The 15,486-nt window shown below is 48.3% G+C and overlaps 1 protein-coding gene across 2 annotated transcripts in view; it reads right to left on the reverse strand.

The window, feature by feature from the left end:
• Positions 1-13,259, reverse strand: part of LOC310689271 (uncharacterized protein) — an 84,087-nt gene extending 70,828 nt beyond the window's left edge. The window contains exons 1-4 of one of the 2 annotated variants that reach the window (XM_083466739.1): positions 13,173-13,259; positions 10,789-11,292; positions 10,434-10,515; positions 10,098-10,180 (exon numbers count right to left, since the gene is read on the reverse strand). In XM_083466739.1, the coding sequence (XP_083322865.1) occupies positions 10,098-10,180; positions 10,434-10,515; positions 10,789-11,202 (579 nt within the window). In that variant the 5' untranslated portion in view covers positions 11,203-11,292; positions 13,173-13,259. The remainder of the gene's footprint in view (positions 1-10,097; positions 10,181-10,433; positions 10,516-10,788; positions 11,293-13,172) is intronic. The other variant, XM_083466741.1, reaches the window with a different exon arrangement.
• Positions 13,260-15,486: the final 2,227 nt, after the last annotated feature.

A 15,486-nucleotide genomic window follows, 5' to 3' on the forward strand; every position in this document is an offset into this window, starting at 1 on the left:
CAGTGGTACCTCGGGTAAAGAACGTATTTCGTTCTGGAGGTCCGTTCTTAACCTGAAACTGTTCTTAACCTGAAGCACCACTTTAGCTAATGGGGCCTCCAGCCGCCGCCGTGCGATTTCTGTTCTCATCCTGAAGCAAAGTTCTTAACCCAAGATACTATTTCTGGGTTAGCAGAGTCTATAACCTAAAGCGTATGTAACCTGAAGCGTCTGTAACCCGAGGTACTACTGTACTGTCCCTCCTGTTCAGACCCCCTTGACAGCATCCAGGGGGAAGCCTCTCTCACCTGCTTCCTCTCTGCCTGCTTCCTCTCCTCTGCCTGACTGAGGAGGAATCCTTCGGCCAGGGCCACTGCCTGGGAACTGGTCTCTGCTCCACATTCCCTCACCCAGATCTCCATCTCTGGCGGAAGGACAGCCAGGAACTGCTCCAAGATCACCAGGTCCAGCATCTCAGCTTTTGTATGCCTTTCTGGCTTCAGCCACTGACGGTAGAGGTGGTAGAGTCGGCTGCAAATCTCTCGGGGTCCTTTGGCCTCTTGGTAGCAGAACTGCCTGAGCTGCTGGCTCTGAACAACTGAGCGGAGAGTGTCCTCCTCACCCAGGATCTTCTGCATGGAGTTTTCCCAGAATCCCCCACTGCTCCCAGTTTGGTTGGCATGGCCTCTTCCCACTTCAGGGCCAGCTGAGTCTTGCTCATCCATCTGGGCTCTCAGGAATCCCCCAAGAGATCGGAAGGAGCCCCCTGGTCTTCTGCCCCGTTCTGTCTGTCCTAAGTAGAGGTGCTAGGAAGTCCTACAAAGCAAATGCATAGTCATGATCAGCAGAAGACAGAGGTTCATTGAGCAAGATTAGATGAGTCGTGCTAGAAACAAGGGCTGGATTGCACCACAGCCCAGACACTGAATTTCCTTTTATTTAAAAAAGGGAATTCAGCCTCTAGCCCACGTAGAAGGACACTTCCCAAGCAAAATGTGAAGGCAACTGAAGGGATTTCTGTGATATGAATCAGCCTGGCTGCTCCTGCCTTTCAGTGCCTGCAGTCCAGGAATGAAGTCGAACCGTGATGGAGAAGTGAGGAACTTGTGTACTTGTACCAGGGTCTAGACACCTCCAGCGTCAGGGGCGTCAAGCGCCACCCAGTCCATTCCCAGCCAGGAGTCTGGATAAGACCCCTGTCCTATCTGGGGGGGGGGGGGAGCTTTGATTGTAAGGTAAGTGCAAAGGAAGGTTCGCTTGCATCTGCAGGAACTCAGCATCAGAAGAGGAGAGGAGCCCTGCAGGATCAGGCCAGCCCCCCCCCCCCGATATTGAGACTGGGCTCATCCATCTGAATGGGGTTTCCTGGCTCCCCACCCCCCACCCCAAGCCCCCTCTCCAAAGGGGCATGGCTAGAGTTGCAGACCTCCTTCCCTCCTCGTCCTCTCTCTGGCTTTGGGGGCAGTAGGACTCTCCGCTCCCTGACTTGGGGGTCCCCCTTTTCCTGAGCTGAGCAGGACCCGCCCGCCCCCCATGCATCCTTCCCCTGCAGCCCCGGCCCCCCTTCTCCCCCTTGCACCCTCAGGGGGAAGAGAGACGAGACTCACCGGATCCCAAAGACAAAAGCCAGCCCCCTCCCCTCTCGCAGGAAGAGACTGGGGGCGGCGGGGGGGGGGTTCTGCTCTGGAGGACCTGCTCGCCTCGCCCCCCTTTCTCTCCCGGCCTCTCTAGGAATCCGGCTCAGTTTCTTTTAACCCTCAAAAAGCCGAGCGCAGCAAGTTCAGCCCCCCCCCTCCCCGTCTCTGAGAGAGAGAGAGAGAGAGAGAGAGAGAGAGAGAGAGAGAAAGAATCCCTCCCGCGCAGGTTGCCCCGCAAGAGCCGAATGCGCGAAGCCGGAGCCGGCTCTCTCCAGAAGCGCAGCCCCATAATCATAATAATAATCATTTTTTATTCATACTTCTTATTTGGCGATCCCTCGTAGCCCAGTAAGATGCTCTTCCATGAACACGGTTTTGGAGGACAATTCTGGACCCACACCTCCTTCCACAGTGGGGACATTGGTGGGAGTTGATCACGATGAGAGTTTGCCAAGCGTGCCTTCCTCTTAGCACCTTTCTCGTGTCCTGAGTTTGAGCATCTTCAAAGCCCACGACACCTTTGGCAAAGGCTGTTCTCCAACTGGAGCGCTCGCAGGCCAGTGTTTCCCAACTGCTGGTGTTTATACTACATTTTTAAAGATTTGCCTTAAGTCTTTAAACCATTTTTGTTGACCACCAGCATTACGCTTTCCATTGTTAAGTTCGCAACCCCAGAGTCGGACACAACTGGACCTAATGGTCAGGGGTCCCTTTACCTTTACACTGCTTTGAAGGACACAAGATCCTTATAAGTAAACCTTTTTATGCTCATTTGAAAGACTGGTCTGGCTATCGGTAAAAGGAGCAGAGGTAGCAAATCCCAAGTGCCCAGAATGGATACCTAATACAGGCTGTGCTGCCTTATACATCCTGTAAAAAGGTAAAGGGACCCCTGACCATTAGGTCCAGTAGTGGCCGACTAGGGGTTGCGGCGCTCATCTCCCTTTACTGGCCGAGGGAGCCGGCATACAGCTTCCAGGTCATGTGGCCAGCAGGACTAAGCCGCTTCTGGCGAACCAGAGCAGCGCACGGAAATGCCATTTACCTTCCCGCCGGAGTGGTACCTATTTATCTACTTGCACCTTGACGTGCTTTCAAACTGCCAGGTTGGCAGGAGCAGGGACCGAGCAATGGAAGCTCAGCCCTTCATTTCCAGAGGTTGCTGCTCAAGACACCAGCTGATTAAATAACTACAAGCAGCAACCACTTTTTGCGCAAAACGAAGTCCAAGCTACGAAGATGCTGCTGCAGTTCTGTATCTTTTCTCTCCAGCTCTCAGTTCCATCAGGCGGGGTGGGAGGAAGGGGGGGGGGAATAGCGCCCGACGTAAACCTGCAGATCAGACCATCTATGCTAGTCTACCACTACAAATCTATGGGAGAAGCGCTTGCGGTCCTTCCCTTGTAGCCCTTGGAACACCTGCCCACGCCTCCGCTGCCGCCTCCTCTCTCTGAACTGCTTTCTCTGTGGTTGCCCTCACTCTCCTCTCAAGGCTCCTCAGCAATTCATAGGGCGCGCCAGGCTGCCCATCTTATCTGGGTCCTTTGGCGGCGCAGCCGCAGTACGGGCTAGCGGGAGCGGTGGCGGCAACGACAGGCAGAGGGGAGGCCCTAGTTCAGCAGCCACAAGGATGGTGGCGGAAGGGCCCGAGGCTCCCGCCAGTCCCGGCGGGGAGGGGCTCCCGGGGGCCAAGGCTGGAGGGGGGCGGACCGGGCAGTCAAGCAACACAGATGGAGCCTCCCTCCTCCCTGGCCGGCAGGGAGGGAGGAAGAGGAGCTGCTTCCTTTGAAACCCAGGAAATTTAAGGGACATCATCAATCCAGGACACGGCGCTGGGATAAGGGAGTTTCCCGCCAAATAAGGGACGGTTGACAGCTATGCTGATAGATGGTATCCTCATCAGTGGGGCCAAATCATGCTTGACCCTCCACCAGGCATGGCATGAAGAAGGTCATTGGCTAATGCAGTAGCATAGTAGTGTGGAGAAATGTTGGGTCCTGGGTGTGTACTCCATAGTCCTTTTTTATTTTTTAAAATAACTTTATTGATAACCATAAGAAAGCATACAGACAAAAATAAACACACAAATCAGCAAACAAACCCATACTACACCCTATATTATTTTAATCTTTAATATTTCTTCTCCCTCTCCCCCCTCACCTGTATGCAATCTTGTTCTTATATTATTCTGCTGTTCTATTTAAGTTCCTTTAATAAACTAATTTTTCTTATTTTTATTCATTTACATTGCGATATAGTTACTATTTTTTACTAATAATATTTATTTGCTAATAATTAGCTTACCTTTCCAACCCTTTCCATATATGTTTCAACACATTCCCATTCTTTATTGACCTTCTGAGTGAAGCCTCCTCTCACTGACACTGTTAATTTTGCTATGCTCATGAATTCAGAAATTTTGGATCTCCATTCAGATAGCTCTGGTACTATTGTTTTCCAGTTTTTTGCAACCAATAATCTTGCTGCCGCTGTTCCATATAAGAATATATTCTTCTTGTTTTTAGGAATATCAGCTGTTAGTAGTCCCAATAAATATGCTTCTGATTTTTTATGAATTGTAATCTTAATTCCCCCCTCCCCCCAATTCTTCATGAATCCTTATCCAAAACTGTTTTATTAGCCTACACCCCCACATGTGAATTGGGGTTCCCACTTCTGCATTGCACCTCCAACATTTGTTTGAATAATTTTTATATATTTTGGCCAGTTTCACTGGTGTATCATACCATCGGTGGCACATTTTCATATTTTCTCTTATCAGGTAGCAAGCGGTAAAGTTTATATCTTGGGTCCATAATCTTTCCCAGTTTTCTAGGTATATTGTTTTGCCCAGGTCATGCACCCATTTTATTGTTGATTCCTTTATGACTTCATCTTTTAGATCACACTCCCATAATAAATTGTACATTCTTGATATTATCTTTTTATCCGATTGTAATAATTCCTTTTGTAACTTTGAGATCCCCTGTTCAAAACCCTGTTTTTATCCTCTTTAAACAAATTTGCTATCTGATGATAATGGAGCCAACTACTGCAATGCTCTTTAATTTCTTCATATGCTCTTAATTTTAAAATACCTTGCTCTTTTGTTACTAACTCATGGTAGGTTGGCCAGACCTTTCCCATGTTCAATTTTTTAATTCCTATCACCTCTGATGGTGAAACCCACCAGGGTGTTTTTGGTTCAACGATGACTTTCCCAAACTTTATATATGAGCCTTCTTATTACACAATTTAAGAAATCTTTATTATTTAACACTTTACCATATGCCAAATATGTGCCAACCAAATCGGTTGTTCCACCCCTCAATATCTAAGATCTCCACATTCCTCAGCAAAATCCAATCTTTAATCCACCCGAAACTGGCCGCAAAATTAAATAAAGTTTCAAATTAGGTAATCCAAACTCCCCCCCCTCTTTGGAATCTGTTAATATTTTATACTTTATCCTTGGCTTCTTTCCTTGCCAAACAAACTGTGTAATATCCTTCCTCCATCCTTCAAATATCTGGCAATTACTGGTTATTGGGAGCATTTGAAATAAAAATAACAATTTCAGTAATACAATCATTTTTATCATAGAAATCCTGCCCCAAAGTGACAATTTTAATCTTTGCCAAATGTCCAATTGCTTTTTGATTCCTTTCCAAATTTTATTGCAATACTCTTCAAATAATTCAATATTTTTCAATGTTATTTGAATTCCAATATATTTTGCTTTTTTTACAATTTGAAGACCATTCCTCTCTTGTATTTATTTTTTCCTCTGTTCACCCAAATTTTTAACCATGACCGTAGTTTTTTCTTTGTTTACTTTGAGCCCCGCCACTCTCCCAAAATCTTCTATCCTTGCCATTAATTCTTGTATACTATCTACTGGTTCCTCTATCATTATCAGCATGTCATCAGCGAAGGCTCTAAGTTTATATGAGTTTCTTCCTAATTTTATTCTATCCCTCCCTCATTACCTCATTCAGAACCTCCAAGGTAAGTATAAAGAAGAGGAGAGAGGGCATCCCTGCCTAGTCCCCTTTTGGATTGGAAAATATTCAGTCAACTCATTATTTATAATCAAATTTGTTATAAATTGCTTTTATTGCCCTTATTATTGGCATACCCATACTCCATGGTCCTTAAAGACACGGTCGACTTCTGTGCTGGGTCCCCAAAGGTCGAAAACACAGTTGCAATCCTCATCTACCTATTAAGTAAAGTCCCCTAAAATTTAGTTCTGTACACAGCCATGGTTACGGCTTTTCCTGATTGTGAGTTCACTGGTGGGCAGTGAGAGTGCGGAATTCTTTCTGTATTTGAAGCACTGATAAGGTTTCCCCCCGTGTAAATTATTTCATGGGAAGTGAGAGAGGAGCTCTGACTGAAGCTCAGTACACATTCCAATCATTGTTAGTTTTTCCCACAATGACTTCTTTGATGGGTAATGAGAGTGGAGTTCTGACTGAAGCTCTTTCCACATTCCAAGCACTGATACGGTTTCTCTCCTGTATGAATTCTTTGATGGGCAGTGAGACTGCCCTTCCGATTGAACCTCATCCCACATTCCAAGCACTGATAGGGTTTCTCCCCAGTATGGGTTCTTTGATGGGAAGTGAGACCGGACTTCTGACTGAAGCTCCTTCCACATTCCAAGCACTGATAGGATTTCTCCCCAGTATGAGTTTTTTGATGGCAAGTGAGAGTGAAGCTGTGACTGAAGCACTTTCCACATTCCAAGCACTGATAGGATTTCTCCCCAGTATGAGTTCTTCGATGTACCACGAGACTGTTCCTCTGACTGAAACACTTCCCACAGTCCTGGCAGTGATAGGGTTTCTCCCCAGTATGAAGTCTTCGATGTGCCACGAGATTTGCCCTCTGACTGAAACCCTTTCCACAGTCCCAGCACCGATAAGGTTTATGCCCTGTATGAATTCTTTGATGGGCAACGAGAGTGCTTCTGTGACTATAGGTATTTCCGCATTCCAAGCACTGATAGGGTTTGCGCCCAGTGTGGATTCTTTGATGGTACATGAGTTGGGAGTCCTGACGGAATCTCCTTCCACATTCCAAACACCGATATAGTTTCTCCCCGGTTTCTCCCTTGTTTTTCATTTCTAATTGATCTAATTGATCACCACCTTTCATTTCTAATTGATCTAATTGATCACCACCTGCAACAAAGAGAAAACCAGATCAGAGCCTCAGGAGGAAATTTAGCCCTCAATGCTTGAACAGTGCTAATGAGTGTGAATTGATGCCAGGATTTGTCCACATCTGGAACCCGCTATGCACCCCGGCTGGGCTAGGCAGGAAGACTGGAACACCTTCAGCATAATCCGGGAACCTGGACTCACAACTGTGCGTTATGAGCACCACCGTCAGAGGTGCAATAAACGCGGATGGGGCTGCAAGACTTTTGAAGCAGGTTCTTCTTGATTTCTACAAGCTACAGAATTATTTACAGAATATACAGACTGTGTGGTATAGCTTCTTACTCACACATCGACAGCAGAGATGAAATCACACTCCCTCAGAGTCAGGAAAAGGAAGATTAAAGACACAGTTCCCTCCCCCTTCTCTCTGACCACCAGATCATACGATTCTCCCAGAAGGGAGGGGTGAAATGCTAACAACGAGTGCTTTTTTTCATAGGGGAAGAACTGAAGGGAGTTATCTGTGGGGTCTTACTAAAGGGTTCATTAGCTTTGTTGACTGGCATCAAGGATGATATTTATGAGATCCTGAATTAGAAAACCTGGCTCTTTTCTCAGATAAGATTATACTTGGCCCTATCATCGAATCCGCTTCATCTCCAAGATCAGTGGCCTCATTGGTCCACAAAAAATGGACAGATGCAACATCAAAAGAGCCTAGGAGAAACTACTGGAGAAACTAACAAGTCTAAAGCCTACACTTGGAAAGGCCTTGGCAGTTCAGACTAGGCTGACTTTCTTATGTACTGTTTTATTCTGGATTGCGGGACGCGGGTGGCGCTGTGGGTAAAACCTCAGTGCCTAGGACTTGCCGATCGTATGGTCGGCGGTTCGAATACCCGTGGCGGGGTAAGCTCCCGTCTTTCGGTCCCAGCTCCTGCCCACCTAGCAGTTCGAAAGCACCCCTAAGTGCAAGTAGATAAATAGGTACCGCTTTCTAGCGGGAAGGTAAACGGCGTTTCCGTGTGCTGCGCTGGTGCTGGCTCGCCAGAGCAGCTTCGTCACGCTGGCCACGTGACCCGGAAGTGTCTCCGGACAGCGCTGGCTTCCGGCCTCTTAAGTGAGATGAGCGCACAACCCTAGAGTCGGACACGACTGGCCCGTATGGGCAGGGGTACCTTTACCTATTCTGGATTGTTTTATTTGACTTTTAACATAGTTTGTAAACTGCTTTGAGGTTTCTTTAATCTGAAATAAAAAGAATAATAACAATAGTAATAATAATACCTGGAGGAAGAATAGTTACAGGTAGGTAGCCGTGTTGGTCTGCCGTAGGCGAAACAAAATAAAAAACTCCTTCCAGTGGCACCTTAGGAAGGATTTTTCTTTTACCTGGGGAAAGAATAGTCACAGATGAAACAGTAGATAGCTCCCTATTCAAAATGTTCTGTACGGGTGTTAAGAGTCACAGATGTTGTAGGTGGCCCTGCAGCGGCGTAGCGTGGGTTGTCAGCACCCGGGGCAAGGCAAGTAATTTGCGCCCCCTAACCCGTGGATTTGCGCCCCCTAACCCTACAAATCTATGCCTATGAATGATGGTCCCTCTCTCTCTCTCTTTCTCCTATTCCAATTGATTCCCATTTCCGCCGATCGATCCCCGAAGCTCTCACCCAGCGAAATTCGTGCGTAATTACGCTTCGCCATCCCTAATCCTGCCGCTTCCACCGGGAAATCATGACGGTGCGTTTCTCCTCTCCAAACTTTCCCCGGCCCTTTGCCGGCCGGTGCAGCCCTTTTGGCTACGAGCTCCCCTCCTTCTCTGCCCGCTTCCGACCCCACCTCCCCGTCCAGCCTCCCTACCTCCTGAAAAAAGGCGACGGCGCCGAGCAGGACACCCCCGCGGCCATCGGAGGCGGGGCCGAGGGAGGCAAGCCAATGGGCGAGGCGGGGGTAGGTGGCCACGGGGGCGGGCGCTGCCGCAGTCCTCAGGTGGGCAAGGTAGGAGCAGGCAGAGGCTGGCCGGCCGCTCTGACAATAGGGGCGGGCCGAGGGCACGACGTGGCTGGGCCCTCTGGACTCGCGCCCCCCCCCCCCAGATGTTGCGCCCGGCACCCCTAGCACCCCCCACGCTATGCCACTGTGGCCCTGTTGAGCTCCATAAAAATATTAGAGGTTTGTCACATAGAGATATACATATTACATTTCAGAACAGATACAGTGGAACCCCGTGTTACGTATGCGATCCGTTCCGGATCATGCTACGTAACACGGGTGTGCGTAACGCGAACACACGAAAACAAAAACACCTGATGTAAACAACAACCTTTTAGCTTTTGCTGCTTCCTGGCAGCTCGTGCAGCTCGTAGGGACTGAAATCCCAACAAGTCCATCATCTCACGATTCTGCTCCATGACTTCCTTATGCAGAGCTTTCTGTTCAGGATCCAGCAACACCCACTCCTCATCTGTGAAAGGAACAGTGATATCTTCAAAGCGCACTGAACCCTAAAAGAAAAAGGGAAATGTCCTCATATAGCGTAAAGATAATAATAATAATAATAATTTATTATTTATACCCCGCCCATCTGGCTGGGCTTCCCCAGCCACTCTGGGCGGCTTCCAAAAGAATATTAAAATACTGTGATACATCAAACATTAAAAGCTTCCCTAAAGAGGGCTGATCGACTAGGACAGATGATCGACTAGACATTGATCTTGTGTTTTCTGCCTGTAATGGCTGTGTTGTTTTAAAGGAATTGATTTACTGCACATTTTAGTTATGGATTGTTATTTTTATATTTTAAATGAATTCTTCTATTGTGTCTTTCAATGGTGAGTATTAATTTTGTTGTAAATGGGTGGAACTGAACATGGTGTTCCTCAAATAATTCTCTTGGCACAAGCGTTCCAATTTGCCGAGGGGGGGGGGGAGGATCCCCTCTGTACTCTCTCTGTGTGCTGTTCTTCAGGGGGCAAATGGGAAGCAAAAGGAGACCTAGGAAAGCCCTGAAGGTGAATCCTGGCTACTGTTTTTATGGTTTCTCAACTGCTTAGAAGCCTATTATAGTATCCAACAATAAATAAAGAAAACGGTGACCGAGAAATAATGCAAGCAACAGCAAGGCTAGCTGAGGCAAGGCGGCTGTTCCTTATTTTCCGCACCCCGACCTTCTAGAAAGGCCTATTTGGTCTTTGTTCAGGGCAGCTTGGCCAGAAACAAAGTGGAGGAAGAGTGAGATTTGCTTGGGCCCAGAGGCAACCTGACTACCCCACCCATCAGCCTCTTTCCACAATATGCTCATTCCTGCTACCTGATCTGGTTCCACAGCGGCCGCTTCCCCTCCACCCCCATGAAAAGATGAATGAGGAGGTCTTGCCAACATCCTTCCGTCACCTGCAAGAGACAAAGGTAAGTGTGAAGCCAGGTGTGCATGCTTATCTCAGATGTGAAGCAGTGCAGCTCTTACGACAGATGGGCCTTAGAAAAAGCCTCACTCGCAGAGTGCATTTGGACGTTTGTACCCGTTTTGTATTTTAGCATCTTCCCTTCCTCGGGGCTTTCCCCCAAGAAGATTCAAGGAACCCCTGGATGAGTTTCAGGATTCACAGAATGTGACCAAACAGAAAAACAACTCAATCCTCCATACCCTGTGGCCTCTCTTTGATGTCCAACGGAGTTCTCTCTGCCTCAGAGGAATACCGGCCCATTTCTGCAAACAGATCCTTTCCCTGAAATAAAAGAATCATAGAATGTTAGAGTTGGAAGAGATTCCAAGGGCCATCTTGTCCAACTCCCTGCAAAGCAGGAACTTCAACAAGGATTCCAAACAGAGAATGAGGAGAAGGGTTAGAAAAGGAATGGCAGAAGCAAACAATTTAGGGGTATCAGATCTCATTCCTTGAACGCTTTCCAAAAAAGAAGAGCCATTAGCTGAGAATTTGGGTGTCCTCTTCCCTCATGATGGAAGACCCTGGGAGTATCTAGAGGAAAGTCTCTCTCACCTGCTGCTCTGCCTGCTTCCTCTCCTCTGCCTGACTCAGGAGGAATCCTTCGGCCAGGGCCACCGCCTGGGAACTGGTCTCCGCTCCACATTCCCTCACCCAGCTCTCCATCTCTGGTGGAAGGACAGCCAGGAACTGCTCCAAGATCACCAGGTCCAGCATCTCGGATTTCGTACGCTGTTCTGGCTTCAGCCACTGACGGAAAAGGCAGTAGAGTCGGCTGCAAACCTCTCGGGGTCCTTCGGCCTCCTGGTAGCAGAACTGCCTGAGATGCTGGCTCTGCACATCTGAGCGGAGAATGTCCTCCTCTCCCAGGATCTTCTTCACAGAGCTTTCCCAGAATCCCCCACTGCTCTCGGTTTTGATGACATGGCCTCTTCCTGCTTCAGGGCCAGCTGAGTCTTGCTCATCCATCTGGGCTTTCAGGAAGCCCCCAAGAGACTGGAAGTAACCTGTAGTCTTCTGCCAAGTCCTATCTGTCCAAATTAGAGGTGCTAGAAAATACTACAAAACAAATACATTGCTGTAAAATTGACACACTGTCAGGAGAAGAAAAATGTTCCTTGGGCAGGTGTGGATGAGTCTTGGTTTAATTCTTATTAATACTGAATTTTAATCTGCCTTGGGTAATCAGTGTAGTAGTAGTTGGATTCTGCACCGAAAAGGTTGGACTAGACTAAGGTTACTAGATTTTTTTGATGAATCCAGGGACACTTTTCAACTTCCTACTAAATAGATGGATTTTGTCAGAGGACTGACAAAATCTGGGGACTGTCCCTGGGAAACGGGGACGTCTGGTAACCTTAGACTAGACAGCCCTTGGCATCCCTTCCAACTCTACAATTCTACGATTGTATAATTCTAATAATATTAATAATAATAACAACAGCAATAACATAAAGCATAAAGTGTGGGGAAAAGAAAGCCCTTGAGATTTTGGCGTAGGTAAGCACAAGCAGCCCATCGGCATTTTGGTTCACCTGGTTGATCTAAATTTACCGGTAAATGTCAAATTGAAGGATTAACAATGGAGTGCCCCGGGGGGGGGGGGGGAGTCAATTTGCTTTGTGAGCAGCACCAAAGTGACTGCAGGAGGTGCTGGAAAGAGGCATACAAAGCGCCATCCAACCGCCTTAGGGAATCCACTCTGGGTTTGTGGAAGGTTTACTCCTCAATCTTTTCTTCTCCTGAAGGGGGTTCAGGATCAGAGTTTTCCTTCACCTAGCTGGGTTCCCTTTCTGGGTCAAGGAGCCCCATCTTGACCTTTGGACCCCTTCTCGGTCTTGTCCACTCAGCATGCTGAACCCCATCTTTGCATCACTGTAGACTTGAGACCCATCAGCTCCCCCATCGTTCAGCCCGGACACTGAGGTCCAGCGCCGAGGGCCTTCTGGCAGTTCCCTCATTGTGAGGAGTGAGGTTACAGGGAACCAGGCAGAGGGCCTTCTCGGTAGTGGCGCCCGCCCTGTGGAACGCCCTCCCTTCGGATGTGAAGGAAATAAGCAGCTATTCTATCTTTAAAAGACATCTGAAGGCAGCCCTGTTTAAAGGTAAAGGGACCCCTGACCATTAGGTCCAGTCGTGACCGGCTCTGGGGTTGCAGTGTTCATCTTGCTTTATTGGCCGAGGGAGCCGGCGTACAGCTTCCAGGTCACGTGGCCAGCAGGACTAAGCCGCTTCTGACAAACCAGAGCAGCGCACAGAAACGCCGTTTACCTTCCCACCAGGACCCATTTATCTACTTGCACTTTGACGTGCTTTCGAACTGCTAGGTTGGCAGGAGCAAGGACCGAGCAACGGGAGCTCACCCCGTCGCGAGGATTCGAACTGTCAACCTTCTGATCGGCAAGCCCTAGGCTGTGGTTTAACCCACAGCGCCACCTGCGTCCCTTTACAATCCTCTGATTCCATGAGTCTGTGACCTGCTCACAAACAGGGAATGATCACAGCAAAGAGCAGATCCCAACAGACACACTCTCTCCTGTCTTGCGTGGATTATGGAGTATGGGGCTGAGGACCCCCACCCCCCACCATGCCCCATACAGGGAAGTTTTTGATATTTGATGCTGTACTGTTTTTAACACTCGATTGGAAGCCGCCCAGAGTGGCTGGGGAAACTCAGCCAGATGGGCGGGGTATAAATAATACATAATAAATTAATTATTATTAACATTATTATTATTTAGCCCCCCAGCCAAAGCCTTTCCTGCGATTGCAGCTGCTGCAGTCGGCTGACAGCTCTGAGGAGCCACAGGAAGGAGCAGAGGGCCGGGTGGGGACCTAGGGTGGCCCCCAGAACGCATCCCCACCCGAGGGTTGGGTCCCCCCCCGCCCCCTGGGACTCTTAATCCCCCCCACTTTGCCCTATGGCAGAAGAGACTAACCAGCTTCCCGCAGGCGCCGTCGAGAGAGAGAGAAAGACAGAGACTCGCTCCCTTCCCTCTCAGTGCAGGAAGTGATTGGCAGGAAGGACCTTTGCACGCCCCGCCCTTCCGTTGCGTTATTTCCGGTCCTCCAGGCGGTGGGGGATGCGGCAGTGCGCGCCAAAACCCCCAAGGCGCCATTTTGGAAGAGGGCGGAAGGGAGGGCTCCGTCATGCTGGAAAAGGCAGTGATAGGGCAGGTATCAAAGGCGCCATCTTAGGAGAGGCACTGAGGCTAGAATGTGACGCAAGAAGCGGGCGGAGGAGGCACCACCGCCATCTTGGACAAGGGCAAGTAGAGGACTGGGAGGAAATCTCCTCAGGAATGGAGGTCGAGTCCCCATTAAGCCTAGACTTCAGGGAGACTGCCTCTGCAGGGCCTGGTACAGACTTCCTCAAGCTTGGCCCTCCAGGTGTTTGTGGCCTACAACTCCCATGATCCCTAGCTAGCAGGACCAGTGGTCAGGGATGATGGGAATTGTAGTCTCAAAAAACACTGAGGAAGCCTAGCTAGCCTAGCAGGTGTTTATGAAGCCTGTGGTGTTTCAGGTATGCTGGGTTTGCTCGGCTTGCTAAGGGTTAAACGGCACTGAACTGCATTCCTAGAGAGGAAATCGGAAGGGGAGGGAGAGTCCTGCAGAGCCAAAGCTCCCCCTGCTGGGCGGGGGAGGGGCCGCGATCCTCTCCTTCACAATACAGTCCTACCTTGGAAGTCGGAATCCCTTATGGAACTGCATCTGTTTTGATATTCAGTACATATTTCTGTGTGACAAACCTCCAATATTTTACGTGCAGGTGGGTAGCCGTGTTGGTCTGCCGTAGTTGAAACAAAAAAATCAAAGATCAAAAATCTTTCCAGTAGCACTTTAGAGACCAACTAAGTAAGTTATTGGTATGACATTTATTATATTTATAATTTTTATGTATTTATTTATTTATTTATTTTGTTTTGTTTCGACTCCCAATATTTTGATGCTGCTCAATAGCACCACCTACAACATCAAACCTAGACAGCATCTTAGAAAGCAGAGACATCACCTTGCCGACAAAGGTCCGTATAGTTAAAGCTCTGGTTTTCCCAGTAGTGATGTATGGAAGTGAGAGCTGGACCATAAAGAAGGCTGATTGCCGAAGAATTGATGCTTTTGAATTCTGGTGCTGGAGGAGACTCTTGAGAGTCCCATGGACTGCAAGAAGATCAAACCTCTCCATTCTGAAGGAAATCAGCCCTGAGTGCTCACTGGAAGGACAGATCCTGAAGCTGAGGCTCCAATACTTTGGCCACCTCGTGAGAAGAGAAGACTCCCTGGAAAAGACCCTGATGTTGGGAAAGATGGAGGGCACAAGGAGAAGGGGACAGCAGAGGACGAGATGGTGGGACAGTGTTCTCGAAGAGACCAGCATGAGTTTGACCAAACGTTTCCTTCCCAACATTTGATTTAATGTTGTTGATATCTTTGCATCTAGCAACTGTGGGGAGGGAGGAATCTGGAGGGAGCCTGTGGAGCATCAACCCTTGCCTTGGTTCCCATCGGCTCCTCTGCTGAGCCCGACCCTCACCCCCTGAGCGTGGCTAATACCTCAGTGGGTCAAGCTGCCTTTCTGGCAAGTGCACTGCTGTTTACTGAAGCTCTTACTGAGGAAGCTTTTAAAGGAACTCTGCAGTTTGGAAAGGATCAGCCAAACCCTTCACCTTTGCAGCTTAAAGGAACTGGGTGGTGGTGGTGGTGAAGGAGGAGGAGAAGAAGAAGAAAGGGATCCCAGAATCAGGGAAATGAAACTCTGAAAATTCAGGTGAATGTGCTTTTTACAAGCTCTGTAAACATACTGCATTTTTTTTTTGCTGGAAATCTGCATTCACAATTCACACAAGTGTATATACTGAAGGTTAGCAGGTGTTGGTTTGCACATTTTCAAAAACTGTGAATGAGGAAGGTGTGAACTGAATTGAATTCATCCTTGATTAATCTTGTTAGCAAACTGCAAACTGTCCCTTGCCCTGCCTTGCCGATAAGCTGGAGGAAAGAGCTGCTGCTGAAAGCGCCCCATCTTTGAAAAGGGGGTCTACAGAGCCATACGTTTCACAGGGAGATGGAGAAATACCTTTAGACCAGGGGTGTAAACAAATGAAAACAGTCCTTATTTATGAAAATGAACTCACCCCGGGGAGGGAGAGGGAAAAGGATTGGACAAATAACTCTCCCACCTTCGCTTCCATTTTGTAACATGGGAATGTGGGGGCTTCCACAATATCATTTGGAGGGCTGGCCCCAAAG

Source organism: Podarcis liolepis (genome assembly GCF_965112155.1).
Source record: "Podarcis liolepis genome assembly, chromosome: 12".
Taxonomy (NCBI): domain Eukaryota; kingdom Metazoa; phylum Chordata; class Lepidosauria; order Squamata; family Lacertidae; genus Podarcis; species Podarcis liolepis.